Source organism: Trachurus trachurus (assembly GCF_905171665.1).
Source record: "Trachurus trachurus genome assembly, chromosome: 1".
Classification (NCBI taxonomy): domain Eukaryota; kingdom Metazoa; phylum Chordata; class Actinopteri; order Carangiformes; family Carangidae; genus Trachurus; species Trachurus trachurus.
The window spans coordinates 2,640,642-2,660,333 of NC_139891.1; the positions used below are offsets into that span (position 1 = coordinate 2,640,642).

Below are 19,692 nucleotides of genomic sequence, written 5' to 3' on the forward strand. Positions count from 1 at the left end.
AGAGGTAGTATAGGGAACGATGGAAATGTGTTTATAAAAGAAAGAACACTGGTGTTTTATTGAAATGTGTCAAAAATAAATAAATCCATGGAGTCAGTGTGGTGTGTGAAAAGTGAAGCGAGGACAAGAAGAGCAACAGATGAGTGCTCAACCAGACGCAAACATCTTTGTTGTCTCGTTCTCCGCCTGCCATGTCCTCCGTCACGATTCACACATATTTGGCTTCCTCCGCTGTCAGAAGGCTATTATATGATACTACTGTCATAACGCTAGCAGGAATAAAGCACCCAGATGGTCAGTGTGTGTGTCTATGTATAGGCGCAGCATTTCCTCTAACAATCTGGTCAATCCTTCCCCGGCTTGGTGCTGTTTGACTCCCAGCTGTCATTCTTTCCAGGATCCGGTGTCACAGCCACATGTCTTCATACTGTATTCACATAAGCCTGCTGCTTTAATACACAGCTTCAGGGGGAATGATCATCACTGAAGTGGAAACTGAATCTATATCATCAACAGGCCCTTTTACACCTTTTTAACCTTTTTCTGAACCAATCCTACCAATTGCTCTTCACTTCACACCTCACCTGAAGTCAGAGCCAACATTGTATATATATTTTTTTTTAAACTATAATCATATGCTCTGATATGAAGAATCAGTGGGGTAAAGATGTAGCACTTTTAAATGGGCTGCACTAACATTAGAATACGTCAGTAATTCAATTCAAGAAATGTTGGCCTTCTGAAAAGTATGTCCATATATGCACCATAACTTGGTTTGGGCTGTTTGAACACATGGAAATGTAATTTAATTGATTGAGATGCACCTGTATTTTCTACCACACACTGGTAGCACATCAGGGGCAGTTTTGGAGTTCAATATCTTCCCCACAGCTTCCCTGATTTGAGAGGAAGCTGTAGAACTATGCTTCAGTGTAGTTTGGCTTTAAGTGTCCCAGGTAATGAATGAATGAATGAATGAAATATTTGTGAAAACAATACAAAAAGGTAAATTATTTCAACAAATAAGCCAAACACAGTGAAAAAAACATGTTACCAAACAGGAGTAGGAAGAAGTATTCACCTATCTATCCCTTCCCCTTTGCCACAGCTCAGTATCTAATCATTATCAGAATAAAAACTTTCATTCCTGAACCTGTGTACCTTTGTGTGTGTCCATCTAACTATATACAATTCTATATTTGGTAACACTTTTAGTTAAGCATAAATAAATACTGAATTCTTCATGTATAATGTATACTCATTAGTATTATACAGTTAGTGCTTATCAATGATGAGTAAAACATTTTTAACTGTATTTATAAACTACATACTAATGAGTATACGTTATAAATGAAGAATTCCAGTATTAATGCTTAACTAATGCTTAATAATGTGTACTTATTATAAAGTGTTACACTATATTCTATATGTACATAAGCATACATACACGCCTATGCACCCACTTACATACATACACAAGTGTTATATTATACTGAATATATTGTATCATAAACCTTTGATGCTGTAGCTGGTTTTACACATAAAAACGTATTGAAATACAAGCATTCCAGTTTAAGGAAGTTAGCAACATAAATGAACATTCTTTGAATTCAGTATGACATAGTATGACATACTTCGTCTTCATGGCAAGTGGAGTCTTGAAAAATATTTAAAATGTCACTTTCAACGACTGATCAAACAGCATGTATATGTATTGTGCACATTCTTTTACAGATGCATTGCCATTGTTGCTGCTCCATCACCATACAGACAGAGTAATTCCTGTACCTATGACATCACAGCCCAGCAGCCCCTCCCATAGCGGCTGCTTAGATGTTGATAACTCTTTTTTTATTGATGCTGTGAGTGTTTTACCTGCATTTACGGAGCAGAGTGTTTTTTTGGCATGGACTGCTCAGTGAGTATGTGCACATATTTGTGTGTGTGTCCATCATTAAATTGCTCTCTTCCTCTCCCATTTGTTTTTTCCTTTCTTTTCTTTTCCTTTTTTCCCCTTTCTTTCATTTCCATCATTCCAACTCTCCTTTCATTCCCTTTATGTCTTCTTCTCATGCCACACTCTCTATCTTCAGTGCTGCAAATTGTATTCCACTCTTCCAAAAGCCTAGTAATTGATTTAAAAAAAACTGTCTTTGCCACATCACAGTATATACATACAGTTCACTTCACATTGTCCTTCTTTCTGTTCCTATTCTTTCTCTCTTAAGTACAGACACACACTCATACACAAATCACATGTAGAGTACAAAGCCTCTGACCTCACACAGCCTGCTGGGTGATGATGTGTAAGCCATGACTCTAGCTGGTGGAGTAGTCATGGAGTAATTATGGGTGATCTCTAATCCCCCTCAGTCTATCCCAGCAGCCTCAGCTAGCTATAGCTAGCTGCTGGTGTGTTTAAACAACCAGCTCTACTGTTACTACTGGAGTCAGTTTGACTATAGTTTGACTAGAATATACGTTGACTTATTGACATTGACTGATGTTGAATAATTGCATTTTCCATCCAAAAGATGAAAGGCTATGTCATTTTATGTCTTGTTATGTTATGTTGTTATGTCTTGCTATGTTATGTTATGTTATGTTACATTACATTACGTCATGTGATGTTACGCTATGCTTTGCTATGTTATGTTATGTTGTTGTGTTATGTTACAGTATGTTATTATGTTGTTATGTTATGTTATGTTTTTATGTTATGTTATGTTGTTGTGTTATGTTATGTTATGTTATGTTATGTTATGTTATGTTATGTTATGTTATGTTATGTTACATTACATTACGTCACGTGATGTTACGCTTTGCTATGCTATGTTATGTTATGTTATGTCATTTGTCTTGCTTCACCAAAGTAAAAAAGAAAAGAAAAGGAAAAAAAAAGATCTGATTTCTAAAAAACCATAAAACAGAAAACTCAAATCAATTTTAAAGCAACAATATGCAAGTTCTGGAAATCAAACTAGAGCTGCTAACCACTCTGCTCCTCCCACCCTCCCTCTCTCCTGCCCAGCCCTTCACCTACATCCTCATCTATCTCTGCTAATGCAGCTGTGTCTCAATCCCTCTCTCTCACACACATACACACACACACACACACACACACGTAAAAACACATTGACATATATTCTAAACACAAATCATCTCTCTGTGACATAACATGAGCTCAACGCATGTTTGCTTGTTTGCAGTGGCAGCTCTGATGTTATTTAAATGACTATAAAGAGAGATTTTGAGCGGTGACTGGTGTTACCAGAGTATATAAACTGGAGGAGTCCCACACAAAATTGTGTGTGGCCACTCATGATATAATCCCATCACTTCCTCTGACCACAAACACAGACAGAGATGGAGGGAGAGAGATGTAGAGAGCCTGGTCAGGCCAAGTAGAATGGATTCTCATTAAAGTTTAATGCTATGGAGGCCTGGGAGCACTAAAGAGTCGACTCACCAAGGCTCACTCAGGTCTCTCACTCACTCACAGTCCCACCCAGCTACATTGAGAACCAACATTTCTTCCCATCGCCTGGCTGAGAGACGCCGTACCCGTCCTGCCGCTGTGGCCAATGATTAACCAGATCTCAAATCAGCACAGCTGTATCAACACACAAGGATGAGGTTGTTCCCCAGTTCACGCAGAACAGAGATAGCTCAGTGTACGTTTTTAGAGAAGAACAGATTTAGAAGATGTAGGTGTGACTGTACAGTATGTGCTTTGTAGCCAAGAGCAGATTCAGGCATTTCAAACATACTGTAGCCTATGTGGTTGTTAAACACATTGTTGCAAGTGAAGTCCCTCACACACATAAATAGCCCCAGTGCAGTCATCCGTAGTTCTTTATTGAGGTATTTCTAATAAAGAAACGGGTTCTGTAACCATCTGTAATGAACATGATCTTTTGATTCAGGCACTCCTTAAATTCAGCCATGGATTGGAATTGAACAAATTGATGCTTTTACATTTGGTCTTTTGAAGATTTTTCTGCAGCATTTCTATTTGACTTTTTCATTTCTCCTTCATCCATGTCAGCCGTATCGCCAGCTGCGATTTGAGTGACCAAAACTAATGTGACAGCCACATGTCTGAACACACATGACTGTGGGTGAGATAAAGTCACTTGTGATATTAATTTGGCTAATTGCCCAGCCCTAATCAGTGAGGTTGGAAGTTTGGATAAGATACAGTACTGTATATCAGTATATTTCCTTTATGCTTCTACTATATAGCAGCCATCACACTTCTGGTTTTATGCTTTGGACATTGCACATGGATTTTCTTCAGGGGTTGCCATGGTCTGTTGTCCAAATATTTGCGAGCCACTTGTCCAAACAGCCCAGTATCATAGGATTTATAATCACACTGCACAAATCTTAGGTGTGGGCTCTACTGTGCGTTTCAATCTGACCAGCCATACACGGTTGCCCATGAAGTTGGAATAATTTTGTTTTCAGACATATTCCTCTTTTTATATCAGTAATCACCTTAGAACAGGTGCTATGATTACATACTGAGTCCCAGTTTCCAGTTTTGAGAAGATATACTGTATATACTTTGTCTATCAAGAAGAAATCACACTGTCACAATCATTTCATCAGAAGAGGTAAAAAAAAAAAAAAAACTTTATTCCACCTTTATGGGCAACAGTGTAGCCCATATGTATCTATGCTGTCCTACGACCATAGAAGCATCTCCTGAAATAGACATCCTAACAGTACAGTGTCTGGCATACTAGGCCTTTGTCGCCATGGTTACAGATGATTTGTGCACACAAGATCTATGGGCTTGTTGTTTACGGAACAGTCTCTGTCTCTGCTCTTTACGTAACAAAGCAGAACATTGAAAGGGTGAGGAGGTCAAGGTCATGGACAGCTGTGCAGCTGACATCTCCAGTTCACATCCCACAATAATCTGCCATTAATGTTGCCTTCATCAGCCATTTTAACCTTTAACAGTGTTTCCCCAAGCTGTGTGCAGATATTGTGGAAAGAAAAAAATGGACAGTAAACACAACTGGATGGTAAATCAAACATTAATTTGTCCCTACTATCTGTGTTTCACAGATCACATTGTATCTGGTAATAGGCTTCTAAAATATCACTGTGGCGCACCAGGACCCTCCTTAATAAAAACTGAGAGGCTGGACCCAAACCATAAAAATCTAAATTTCACGAAATTAAGGTCCAAATTAAGTGTCCTCATACAGTACGACTGACTTTTTAATTCTAATGAAGGATTTTGTCTCAGAGAAACAAGATGTCCCCAAACTCTGTCTTTGACTATAGTGTTTATCAAAAGCAGAACATTTTATATTATGTTTTTAAAGTTGCATACTTTTATTTCTGGCTTTTAAACTCAGTCTGGCTCACATTTAAATACCGTTAAAAGGTGCATGTATGAAAAAAACAGAAGACCCACACACAACATGCAGCATGCAGCAGGGATGACAAACTGCACAATGTCTAGTCTACATACAAAAAAGATGTCACACAAGCACAAAACACGTACACACATGCACAGACACACACAGGCTCTGTTACCCCCTCACCTGACACACCCGAACGGCTTTGAGTTCTTTTAATTAAGAGCCAAAAGTGAAGATCCCATCCAGCACACTTTGAATACACACACATAGCCAAGCCTACACATACACATAAGGAGCACATAGACTCTCTGGCTGTCTGGAAAAAGAATGGAGGCTATAGCTGCAAGGCAACAGGACAAACTGTAGCCTACAGTAACAAAGGCATTCTGTCTTTGCAAGAGCAAACGTTCAGCAAGCTTTCATCCGTAGGCCGACGACACAGCAACACCATCTGGGTTTGTGGTGCAGTTGGTGTGTCGCTTCTCATAAGTACTGCAGCAAATGTTCTCAGACATACAGTATAGATGCTGTGTGTGAGAGAGAGAGAGCATGTGGGGTGTGAGAACAGCTATATGAGCTTATATGAGCGCCGGTGTAAAATAGGAATGCACACACCTCCTCTTGCACATACTGTACATACGCACATGAATATAATGCAAACATTACACATTGTAATTAGTGGAATTCAGCAGCCGGCCAAAACTGAAACAGGTAAACAAGGGGTGGGGGGGGATCCTCAGAACATCAACGGCAGCCAGTGAACTGAATATTTAAATATTTCAGGAACCGCTTCCAAGTGTGTGCTATTTTCAGACCTGATCCATAATTCAACATTAGCATTTTTTCTCCCAGAAACCTTGAAATCCTTAAGTCTGCTCTGTAAAATGTTTCTCTTTATCTCTGCTGAAAGATAGTACCAAGTTAAAGGGAATCCTTCTTTTTTTGTGGGAAAATTTGATAAGTTTAGCAAACAAGCTCAAACTGTCCAGGAAAGACAACACAAGTGTCCTACACTTGAGATGCTAGATGAATGAGCATTTAAATAAAGATTCTGACTGAACATTAGTTCCATGACCTGTTAAGTCTAGTTGAATAAACATGCTAGTTGAACTTTTTGGCTGGGACATGTCAATGCTGCTATACGAGCTAAAACTCAGACAGGGCCGGCCCTAGCATTTTGGTGGCCCTAAACAAGATTTTTGTTTGTGGCCCACTCTAAGCGCAAACACCAAATCACATACACTGCTTAAAACTGAATACAGACATGTTTGATAGACAGATGTAACAATACTCAGGTGTTTTATCTTCCGCTAATGAGGCCAATTTGTCCTAGAACACTGTATAAAGAAATAATTTAGGCCAAATTTTCTGAAAAATTTCAAATCCCTTGTGAAAACACTTCTTCAGTCATGAGAACAAACTCTTTTGGTGCTTGAAATAGGATATGAATACAGTAGCCTAATAGATAAGTGTAGAAAACAAGTCTAAAATGAAATCTTGTAAAATCGCCTTTTGAGCATAAATGTTGTCATTCTGGCATTCTATTTTCACCAAATGTCTTAAATGTGAGATAAAAGAAGCTGAATATTTACTTCAAAGCTTCATCAGATTTTTTAAATGAGAAATTAGCTTTTTTTCCTCTTCAAACAAAAATATTTACTAAATAAACAGAAAACACACAATTTACATTGTTCATATAATGTGTGTTGTCACTGTGTCTGTGCTGTGTGAAAGGTAAAAAAAAGTGTAAGAGCTTAACAGGTCTGTATACAGAGCTGGAGCTGAGTTCAAAGACCCACTCCCGTGAAAATCGTGTTTTTTGAGCTTTTCACATGTTCCTGTGGCATTTTTCTGATGTTAGAGGACATAGTAGCAGGAAAAGAAGTGCAAAATTGCATTTCTGAGTTTTTCTGCCTTCAAACTGCTGTGAACCAATGGCAGACGCAAACTGGCAGTTTCAGGGAGACTGTGGTTGACCGTGTCACAGCTCCAGGGGAGGGCACTAGTGCTACAAGCTCCCGCCCCACTCTGCATCTGGCTCAGAGGTGAAAGCCTTGGCAGCTCGGTGTAGTTGTCAAGCTATAACAGGTATAGCTCACCTGGTAGAGCAGCTTGCACCGTGAGCAAGGACTATGCTCCAGTCTGGGATCGAATCCCAGTGTGGAGTTTTACGCTAAACGCGCTGAATCTGTAATTGTACAATGTCCAGCTGTCAACAAGCGAGGAGGTGGCTGGGCGGGTGCAGAGCAGCGCAGTCTCCGCCCACCCTCCAGAGGTGCATTGCTAATGTGCATTGCTAATGAGCTGGTTTTAACATGACCGAAAAGGGTCGCGGGAGTGGGACTTTAAGTCTGAACTTTCTCATATTTTTTAAATAATCCTGCTCATCAGATGAGTCAAAACTTTCAGCGTCTGAAGCACCGTCATCACCGCTTCTCTCGCTCTCCAAACGATTCTGCGGGTTTGAAGCTTCACCGTTGTTTTAATTGACAAGTTCGGTCTCCTCTGCCGTCTCTCTCCATGCCAGCCGCTGTAGGTAAACCATGGATTCAACCAAGTGAGAGGGGACGATGCGGGCACCATGCTCTGTTATTGGCTCTCAAACCCTGGCTGTGAATAACGTAGGTCATCGAGGGCAGGTGTATTTGAAAGAGGAGAGCCGTCCCTCGGTCACGGGAGCAGTTAAACCGCGTTTCTACGGCGTAAAATGACCGAAATATAAACAAAAACATATCAAGACTGTCGCGTAAACGCGCACGCCGACCTCAGTGTTAAAATGACTTGAATTGAACCCCAGTACCTTCTGATCATGTGGCCCCACCTGACGGCTGAGGCCCTAAACAACCGCATAGAGTGTTTATGCCAGGGGCCGGCCCTGAACTCAGAACACAAATTATTATTGTATGTAGCAGCTACATAGCTATCAGGTGTGGGCCTCAAAACTGGCTACATAGGCTACTGTAAATTAAGCTACCAGGGTTAGGAGGGTTACTTTAAAAATGTATTCCAGACAATTACAAGTTACCTGTTAAAAAATGTAATTAGTAACTTACTCTAAGTATCACACAATTGAAGTTATGTAACAGATTACTTTTAGTTACTTTTGGATTACTTTAATACCAAACATATGCAAATTAAGTCACGCAGCCATCACGCATCAATCCACGTAGAGTAGGAAACAGGAAATGAAACGCACCGAGTATCTGGTAAATTTCAAAATAAAACACAATGGATAAACTCTCCATTGCAAATCTCATCACTTCATCAACATTAGTCACAGCCGCCGGCACTTTGCACAGATAAGTCTTAAAAATGTGTGCAATGCAACACCTTTAAACAGAGATGAATCTATTTCCCCTAAAATCACAACACAGTCTGATTTTGACCTTGTCACCAACCAACAGTTGACTTATTGGTGGACAGTTAGCAGCCATATCACAAAGCAGATAGGGAGGGGGACTTCACTGCCCTCTAGATGCACCCTGTAGCCTGCAGCCTTGGGGAGCCCTGGAGAAGAGAGATTAGCAGTGTGTGTGTGTGTGTGTGTGTGTGTGTGTGTGTGTGTGTGTGTGTGTGTGTGTGTGTGTGTTTGAGGGGTGGGGGGGGGACTTACAGAAGCTCTTTCCTGTCTTTCTGTCTCCCCCTTTTCTCTCTTTCCACTGCTCTAATCCTTAAAACCACTAAATCCTCCCCCCTCTCCCTCCTCCTGTGCCCCAGGTCCTGATTTCTTCGTGTGCCCATCTGGTGTCAAGGAACAAACTCTGCCCAATCTGCACCTTGTATTGTGCATAAGACAAACAAAAGGTAAAGAATAGGCCTACTTAGAATACTATTGCTGTTTACTTGTACTTTTGCCTTGCAGAGCCTCATTTAACACCCCCCCCCCCCCCACCAACTCCCCAGGCCTGAAGGCTCTGTGTGTACGTCCACCCCCGTCTGAAACGTCTACAACGTCTCTGCTGAGTGCATCAATATTTTACACATTGCTTCTATATTTACATTTTGGAGACCACAAAAGCTCCCAGCGGTGACGGTAACTTGGAGCATTGGGCTGCAGAGACAAGATTTCCTGTTGTACTCAGACAATATTTTCTTTTCTTTTCTTTTCTTTTCTTTTCTTTTCTTTTCTTTTCTTTTCTTTTCTTTTTCACCTCATGTAGTAACAGTGGTTAGTCACTCCTGCGCTCACTCTGACAACTCTCCTCTACAACATCCTGTGGATTAGGAAGTCAATGGAGCTTTAGCAAGTCAATGGAGGCAGTCTCTGAAGTCTACAGTGTATTAGATGTGACCAGTGTTTGAAGGCAAAGCCCAGGTGCTTGGCTTCTCATGACCCGCCACAGCAAACTGTTGGCCCAGAACCGGGTGTTCTGGCTCAGCAGCAGATCAGGACACTTCAGTGTCTCTCAAGCTGGAGGTTAAACTCATGACAGATAAAGTCCCATATCAGTATAACCTTATCACTGCCAGCTGCTCAGGTCTCAGGCAACGCTGCAACCACATTGGACAGTGCCGACCAGGTGCAATAGTATTGATGTGAGTACAAAATGTTCTTTTTGGATTGTGAATTCTCACTGCTGGGGGGAAAGCAGGGTTGGCTGATTGTGGCTGCCTCTGTCAATGAGGATTAATTTCATGGATAAGGAACTAACATATGGTTTAAAGGACACATAAAGCAATATTATAGTGCAATAAATCAGACAAAATAAGGAAAAAAAAGATTTGGGGGGGCTGTATAGCTCAATAGGTTGAGCAGACACAGAGGCTGTAGTTGTGGCTGCAGCCGGCCTTTTGATGCATGTCATTCGCCCAATCAATAAATGTCAATAAAGGTGTAAAAGCCAAAATAACACTAAAAAAGATTAGCAAAACTGGATACTTATAGCCTAACAATGAGACTGAACATGATGAATCTAATCGAATGTGATCTCATCTCCTAAACCTATCCTGTCATTTCAGTTGTTGCCATTTTCCTGTCTTGACTGTTTCTTACATTCATGTTACAGTACATAAGTGCAGGAAACTGCAGGAAGGAAACCTTTATTCTTCAGCCCCATCTCCAAAGGTCTAGAACCACACAACAGAGTCTAGAAGAAACTCCAAATAGCTGTAACCACATGGCCACCTGCCACTGTATTCAATGGCTCTGTGGCCAAATAAAGCCTTCTAGCATTAACTTATACTGTGTACGTTTTTAATGAGGACAATCTGTGTCTCATGTTTTCTGAAAAATTCTTAACTGGTAATTGCATATAATTTACACAGAGTTGAAAATATTTCAAACAATAGCTCCCTTTCAGAAAGTAAAGGATTCATTAGATGATACAGCACTACACATCTGATAAAACTCAGTGATGGTTCTGTATCTGACTTACTGTTTTTAAGTTTGGGGAGGTGCTTGCAAAACATATGTTCAATCATGTGCAAGAACAAGAGGTCAACATACAGTACAGTAGAGATCCATCCAACACAAATTTTGCTTAGTTGGAGTTATTGAAATTCCCACAGCTAGTAGATTATCTTACAGTATTCTGCAAATGTTGTAAAGGGCTCTTTACCTCACAGCATCCAGGAAAGTCATTAACTTACATTAAATGAGAGTCAGAACCAAATTGACAGAATATTGTATGATGGTGAAAGCGATCACACCTAAGAATTACTCATCAATCAATCCAAGAATCTACAGTAAAACAAAAATATTAAAAAATCAGTTAAGCCAGTTTGTTGAGTAAATACAATGAAATGGTTGATAAGGTTTTGTTCTGTTTTATGGATTGTAACCTGGAACTCACAGAGTAGAGTGAGTGACTGTATTGACCTGCAGCTGTTTTATTTGTTCAGTATTGAATTATTTGATTTGTTAATTAATAGTTAATAAAAGAGGGGCTGATGACAAATAAAATGCTCCTTTTCATTCCATACTTGAGATTTCATTTTGGCATTTTAATTGTTTTGTTGTTTGATTAAATAATTAGCATCAAAGTTGCTCTAATATCAAACATGTAGCAGCACACTCCAACAAATAACTCAACAAACTGATCATGCCCAATGACTGTATATTATAGTGCCATGCATAATCAAACTAACCTGGGAATTTGGATGAATGGCAGATTTGCTTTTGTATTCTTTCTGCTGTAATTGCTAAGAACATTACAAACATTGCATCTTGTTTGCACTCTATTATTGAGATGTCCTGCATTCTCACCCCTATTTTATTTGATCTTATTTTATTCATATGCACAATGATAAAAACAAGAATCATGTTTAATAATACAAAGGCAAATAAGAGGAAAAGGGCTTATATAAAATCCTTCCCCTCAATACAAAATCACTAAAACAGATCCACCAATAGAAAAAGAAAAGAGAGAAAAAAACCCTAACCCCTTAACCACAGAACTTACATACCAGTAGCCTACAAATGATCAGTCCACATATAACATCATGTACATGTGGAAGGCCCTCAGTTGCAAAGCCATGTTGTCTACAAGATTCAGATAGCTAGTGAAATGTAAAGGGAAATATTATCCAATTAACACAACACCATTGAAGTTAAAGATACTCATTTCCTGTAATGACTGTCTGAGATTTAAAATAGCATTTCTGGGTTTTTTCATTCATGTGTCTATGTATGTGATAGTTGTTTGTTTTTTTACAACTAAAGTGTATCATTGTGAGGCCATTTTTGAGAGAGAAACATTTAGTTCCCTTACAGTCTAACCTTATAGTGAGGTTCACACAGAGTGACTGGCCCTTAAAGGGATACTTCACCCAAGTCACCAAAACGCTTTTCATTATAATGGCGGTGGATAGAGTTCACTTTAAATCGTCCAAAACACACACTATGAAACATCCAGATACCTCCATACTGCTCGTCTGTACTGACCTAAGTGTCCTGAAGCCGCCACATGAAAAAGTTGTTCGGAAAAAAATAATGTGATCTCTGTTTTTAGCCTTGTTGTAGCAGTAGCTCAGTGGCTCTGTTGATGTTATGCGCATGCACAAGATTTGTTGCGAGATGTTGGATCATACATCCAATGGTTTACAACGACGAACGAACATCTCGCAACATCTTGGCTTCAGGACACTTGGGTCAGTACAGACGAGCTGTATGGAGTATGGAGGTATTTGGACGTTTCATAGTGTGTGTTATGGACGATTCAAAAGTGAACTCTATCCGCCACCATCATCCATTGCCCCTGGAACTCCAAAAACATTTTGATAACTCCGAAAGTTTTCCAAACCCTTTCTTGGCCTGATGGTGAGTAGAAAATTGGTGAATTATCCATTTTGGGTGAAGTATCCCTTTAACATTTCTCCTTGATACCAACAGCACATCACACGTCTCCTCAGGACCACTCAGTTCAAAATAAACTGATATTAAAAACCAGCAACTGTTTGCATTCTGATATTGCATGTCTCCTTTCGTCCACATTGCCCTGGTCCCCATCAATGATTAGCCAGATGATGAAGCCATTATTGACCCAACCTAAGCCTGTGTCTCATGGAACATTAAATACATCATTTCCTCTCAAGGGGCTGGAAGCAGCTATCACCCAGCATCCCTTTAGGTTGCAGTCAGGAAATGAAAAACAGCCATTAGAATCAGACCAAGTCAGAGTGCTTGTGCTGTAGGAGGCTAAGACAAGATCCTTTATTTATAAAAAGCCAAACACAGCTAGGGCCCTCACATGTTTCAGTGCAGGTGTGGATGGAACAGATTAGCACACAGGCCCCAGATCAGCAAATTGCCATTTGCTTGTGGTGGAAAACCCCGAGGCTTCCACCTGCAATGTGATAAAGCCTTCATCATGCGTTTGAGCAGATAGTGAGTTTAAAGTGACACATAGCCATCTCCTGCAATGTAACCATGATGCTCCTCGGGTGGCTGGCAGCTCCTGTACTATCCCCTCCCCTCGGATACGTTATCACTGATTTATTCCGATTCTAACACGGTTCAGTCTCTTACTATTGGCGATTGTTTGACATCTAATCAATATTCAGAGGGCTGTCAAAGGTGCTAGGATACAGACGGTGTGCTTTTAGCCTACATCGCGTCCGGTTCAGGCCTGCTATAAGATTGCCAACCACACCCCATCTTCATGCTCTCCGCCAAAGGGGGAGCGCGAATGATCGTACACACACACATACAAACACACACCTTCCGCTTAGGAAAACGGCTCGTGTCGCTTCAGGTCTATACGAGCTATAATGGTATAGTTTTTCCGTTATTGTCCCCCCCCTTCTGTCTCTCTCTCTCACACACACACTTTCAAACACAGGAGCTGAGAGAGAGACGCGCACACACGCCAAAAAAAAAAAAAACCTCCACAGATGAAGCCACTGTGCGTGCGTGCGTGCGTGCGTGCGTGCGTAAAAGGAAAAGCAGAGGCTGCATGTGTAAACGGAGAGATGGGGTGCAGTCCCCATTGATGAAAACGAGTGGCTGAAGGATGGATGATGCTATGATTCATCCCGACCCCCCCCCCCTCCGCCGGCACCACCAGCTCTGTCACACCCCACAACATCCTCACTGCCCCCCCCTATCTACACCTGTAACACGTTTGACCCTGTTTCGGGTCATCTCCATTGACTTGACTGTATATAGCTATTGTTGTAATGTATCGATCGCTCCTCCTGCCTGCCGCGTGCATGTGTTTGAGGAGATGCAGGCTGCTTCTGTCACTGCTCCACTCAGCTTTATACTGTAGGCTAGAGATCGGTGGGTTCATTTTGGGGAACGCACCACCCCCACCACCACCACCACCACACACCATTAACACCACCACCAGCAGCTCTTTAACACCAGCCTACAAGTGCAGGATGACGGCAGAGCACCGGCTGATGCTTCCTGGATGTGATGGGTGTGTGATGTTGGTAACAGTGGCTCCTCATGATGCGCGGTTTAAGTTCCATAAAGAAAGGAGGAGAAAGAAAGAAAGGAAGAAAAGATATTGTCCTTACTTTAGCATGGCTTGTTCTTTCTCCTCTTCCTCCTTCTGCCGTTCCATCACTCCCATGATGATCTTCCTCTCCTCCTCGGTCAGGTGGCTGAGGTCCGGCAGATCCGGCATGGATGGCGGCGCGGTGGGTGGGCGAGGGCCGCCCTGGGGCCCCACCGAGGCGGACATCTTTTCCACCACCACCACCACCACCCCACCACCACAACCTCCACCACCGCCTCCTCCTCCTCCTCCTCCTCGGCGTGTCGTTTCGGCTGACAGGTTCCCCGGAGCGTTTCCGAGCCACACCTCACGACGCGGAGCGCGAGCTGAGCGGCAGCGGCAGCGGCAGCCCCGGCGAACAGCGCGAGCCGCTCATGGTCGCACGCGCCCTCCTCGGTTGTTTTTTGTCTTGTATTGTTCTCTCTTCTCTCCGGGTGCTTCTCCCACCACAGTCTGGTCGCCGGCGTTCCCCCCCGCCGCCCCCCGCCTGCTGCACTCCTCTCCCCTCCACTGCCCGGATTCACGGGGAGCCCATCTCCGGTTCTTGTTTTTTTTTTTTTTTTTTTTTTTCCTTCACGCTGGGGGTCGTGTAGAGCTGAGGGGGCCCCTGCTTCTCTCCGCTGGTCTGTGGCCCTCCGCCGCCGTCGGACTGGAGCAGGATGTTGGGCGGTATAGGCGGAGTCCGTGTTGCTTCTTCTCTCTCTCTGTTACTCTCTCTCTCTCGCTCTCTCTCAGTCTTGCTCTCTCCCCTCCCTCTCTCTCTCTCTCTCTCTCTCTCTCTCTCTCTCTCTCTCTCTCTCTCTCTCTCCCCCCTCTCTCTCTCATTCAGCCCTCCTTCCTCTTCCTCCACGGCGGAGGCGCGTTTACTCATGTGAGAATGGGATCCACATCCACACCATCATCATATGCAAGCGTCGCTCCGTACACACATTAGCGTTTAAACCAATAACCGAACACACACACACACACACTGAGTGAACTTAAGTTGAAAGCTCGCTGGGGGGAGGGGGAGGGGCTGTGTGGGCTAATAACCAAGCCGACTGTTTGTCCACATCACGTTAGTGTGCAGCAGCTGTAACAGTGTTGCAGCTGCAGTCAGTCACTCTGTTTCAGCACCGTGGACAGTTCGCCTGAACATCCACACACTGTTTCTGCAGTTTTCCTCGCTACAAACTGAACACTGACGCTGCTGCTTAGCATCCACGTCGCGAGGACTTGGTTCTCACCTAAAGTGGGAAAAGATAGATGCAAATTAAAACAAACTCCTATATGCATTACTCATGTAACGCTTTTTTTCTTTTCTTTTTTTTGACATTTCTACAGGGATAGTGTGTAAAAGTGTCAGTCTTTGCCATTTCCCTGGTCATATGTTAGTTAGATAAGGACCTTTTCCTTTTCTTATTTTAATCTGATTTGATATTTCCTCTTATTTGAATCAGACAGTGATGTCTACTGTAAGAGAAAGTCTGCTTTTTGCTCCCTGAAACTTTAGTCCATAGTGACAGAGACTGTCTCGGCCACGGTCACACTAACTACAGCCCCCCGCGCGCTTCGAAGCTGGTTCCGGCTTCAGATCCAGACTCTACCCATCCGGACCGGGCACCGGTTTCACCTCGATGACGTAATGCCGGGTGAATGGCTGAGTCCGTCCAGCAGATGGCATTATTAACCCCGGCCGCCGCTTCTCGCTCCTCTCGCTGCCTCTGCTGTCACCCAGCCTCCTTCAAGTGACGTCACCGAAGAGGTGACTGTAGCGCGGTGACGTCAACTTCCCATGGTGCAGAATTTTGTCATCATTTAGGTCGTGACTAGGGACCACCAGCTCTAAGTGATAGAGTCGTGCCGCCAGAGCGGATCTTTGGTGCAGACACCGGACTATAAATAAACCCTGATGGAGTGTGGAGGAGGACAGGGAGGCCCTGCTGTAGCATCTGTCCTTTACATCCAACATGTGGGCCCAGCTGCCAACAGGACGATGCTTCAGTGTTGGTGAACTCAACACAGAGGCTGGGAACTGAATAATAAACAATCAACACAATTGGGAGTGAATTAATTAAGTAGGGAGAGGGGGGATGGTTGTAACACTTTTTGTCTCAGCTCCCATAACTTGCAGAGTGTTCAGAGTGTTCATGGTAGGGCTCTCAAATTTTGACACAAAATACCTCATTTGTCCTCTACAAATAGCAATGCAAACTTCTCAAAGTACATCACAGAATTCACTATTTGATGTCAAATGCAAGGAGTGCCACTTACAACCTACCCCACTACCAGGGTAGGTTGCAACACAATCTGGGGTAAATTGTAACAGTGAGATTAAAAACTAAAAACTGAGACCAAACCAAAAAAAACATGAATCTATGTATGTTTATTGTGCATGTTCCAATACTAAAGCATCTTTCTATGGTTCAGTATGAACAAAAGGAACTCATCATTGATGGCTAAATGAAGAACAGTGACAGAGGTGTGGATCCTAACATTAGAAAGCTGATAATACAGATGAAAGGTGAACATGTATGAATGTAAACCTTCAACAGGAGGTCAGAGGCAGATCATACATTTCCAGGAAAGATGATGACACTTAATGACACTTACAATAATAAAACAACAAAGATAAAAGGTGTAACAACCATCCCCACCCCTGCAGCCATTGTTTGACTAGCTGTACCAGCATGGTGGTTTAAAATAAATATTGATGAAATGACTTATATTTTACCTAAGAACCTGCTCTTTCATCTTATACGAGTTACCTAATTCAAACTTCAACGGTATCGATACTAGTTAAAATTTAGGCTTGGTCCAAAATATTAGTTTTTGACCTAAAAAAGTGTTTTTTGGCTGTAAAACCTACACACTTATTGACACAGCCATACAAATTCACATGCAATGTCAGGGAGTGAGTGGGTACACATGATATTGATCACATAACTCTAATGTTACCTATTGGTGAAAGTGATGCTGTTACAACCATCCCTTTGTTACAACCATCCTATTAGGTCAAGTTTAGAATGAGTTTATTTCTTTCAAACACAGAGATACTTCTTTATGAATGTCTAAAAGAAATATTTAAAAAGTACAGAATGTTGGAAAATTATATGAACTAAAGACTTAGAATAGTCTAAATAAATATAAGATATAAATAGACAAAATATGTCTTTTAAATGAAAAATCTTGTGATACACTAACTTGTATAAACATGTCCCAAAGGTCAATAATGGTGAAACAGAGAGATGGAAAATGAGTAATAGGCCTACAGCCTACTGAACTCAACACTGGTGTGAAGAAGACACGGAACTGGTTGGTGTTTCAGGTGAAAGAGCCCCCTGCTGGATTTCAGTGGCCATGAACGTTTTTCATGGAGCATTTTGTTTTTTGTTTTTTTAAGGATTTACAGTGAGATGAATCATATTTCACAAATGTATAGGCATCAGACACACCATACAAGGATGATATTTGAACATCAGAAGAAAAAAAATAGAATAGAAAAATAGAAACAAAACAAAAATATTACATTAAAGCAGAAGTAAGCGATATTTTTGTGTTAATATAAGTCTTAAATAGTTATATCTTCCGACCGCAATCACTTACAGTGTTTGGACCGAAACACAGGTCTCTCAGTCACTCTGCTTTGCTCTGAGCCGAGGAGAAAACTTTTCTCGTATCCTACAAGTTTTATCCAATGAGGAGAGAGAACGGCATAAAGGGCTGTGTGTGCAGCCAAGGGATGCACCTGAATGTGGTGATGTAGGGACGAGGACCAATAGATCCATGACGAGGGCGGGGGCTGCTAACTCCATCGGCTGACAAGACGTTATGGTGCGTTCAAGGCAACCCGTAACTCGTGTTTTTCCGACCTGTGAAGTCGTACCAGTTTGATCTGGTACGAGTTCACGGGTCGGAAGTTACGAGTGGCCGTTATAGTGACTTTCACAGGTAAAAAAGGTCGGAAAAACACGAGTGGGTTGCCTGGAACGCTACAAAGTCGTAAGTCGTGACTTGGAGCTGTAACTTACGGGTTCAAAAGCCTGCCTGGAACGCAGCATTAGCCAAAACGACCGGATCGCTTACTTCTGCTTTAACCTTTCCCATCCCACCCCCGACTCTCTATGACTCTCATAGTTTTATCAAGGAGCATTTTGATCAATAACTGGTTGACTAAATTAAATTATTTTATCAACAACAACGAAGGAATGAAGTCTGATCATTCACATTACAGGCTGTTGACCTCAAGCCTATAACCGCCTGTAATAGTCAATACATTTGGCACAGTAATCTATGACATCTTGAATGTTGTCACAGATATACTGTATGGAACTGATGCTGTATTGTCAGTGACAGATTTCCAGATATTCAGAAATGAACTAAAGTCTAATGTTTGGTTTGACACTTTGTGTTCTTGGAGAGCAGGAAACACACTGCTGCTGTGTGAGGAGGGGTTCTCCCCACATCAACATGTCCAACTCAGGTTCCACAGTCAGGATGTGACACCACCTTCATCACTGTCAATGTGCCGACATCTAGTGGACAGAAGACAACACTGCATGTACAGACAGAGAGAGAGAGAGAGAGAGAGAGAGAGAGAGAGAGAGAGAGAGAGAGAGAGAGAGAGAGAGAGAGAGAGTGTGTGTGTGTTGACTCAGTGGTTCTCAACTGGTGGGTCGCGGACCCGTTCTGGATGGGTCACGGACAGCACATCTGATGTTGGACATGTCTTTTATTTTGAAAAATATAACTTATATTGAAAGGCACGCGTCACTGAACACATGCAGTTGTAATGCTCCTCCTCAGTTTCTTATTATTTGCTCTGAATGCAAAGATATCAGTTTCTTATTAATGTGGCCTGAATGCAGTGAATCTTGTTTTGTTTTGTGGGTCTTTATTTTGTGCAATTTGATATTTATTCACTTTTGTGAACATGCTCTGAATGCAGAGATGCATCAGAAGTCAAATATATTGTTTTGTTGGTCTCCATTTTGTGCAGTTTGATATTTTTTTATTCACTTGCGTACATGCAGTTGTCATGGTCCTCCTCAGTTTCATTCATGTGCTCTGAAATGCACTTTGCTCAATAAAGAGCAAAATGAGTTTTTAAAGGCTTAAAAAAAATCTTGGTTTGAATTCTATAAAAGTGGGTTGCGACTTAATGACCATGGGAAAATGTGGAGCCCAGAGTGAGACTAGTTGAGAACCCCTGTGTTAACTGTTGTTGAACAGTTGTGATTGTTGGTACAAGTGACCAAAATTATGTGCAACAGGAGCAAAAGAGAAGAAAATGCATACATTTGAAGCCAAAGGTTTCAGTCAATGGGGCTGTACAAGGTGTGGGGTTAACAATCCAACAGCCTCCCTCCTAATTTGAAATACAATACATT

General features: G+C 41.9%; 1 protein-coding gene across 2 annotated transcripts in view; it reads right to left on the bottom strand.

Annotated features, from left to right (window-relative positions):
• Positions 1 to 14,509, bottom strand: part of rims1b (regulating synaptic membrane exocytosis 1b) — a gene marked incomplete at both ends in the record, with an annotated part of 89,938 nt that extends 75,429 nt beyond the window's left edge. For both annotated transcript variants that reach the window (XM_083978213.1, XM_083978212.1), the window contains one exon: positions 14,343 to 14,509. In XM_083978213.1, the coding sequence (XP_083834339.1) occupies positions 14,343 to 14,509 (167 nt within the window). The remainder of the gene's footprint in view (positions 1 to 14,342) is intronic.
• Between the last annotated feature and the right edge of the window lie 5,183 nt (positions 14,510 to 19,692).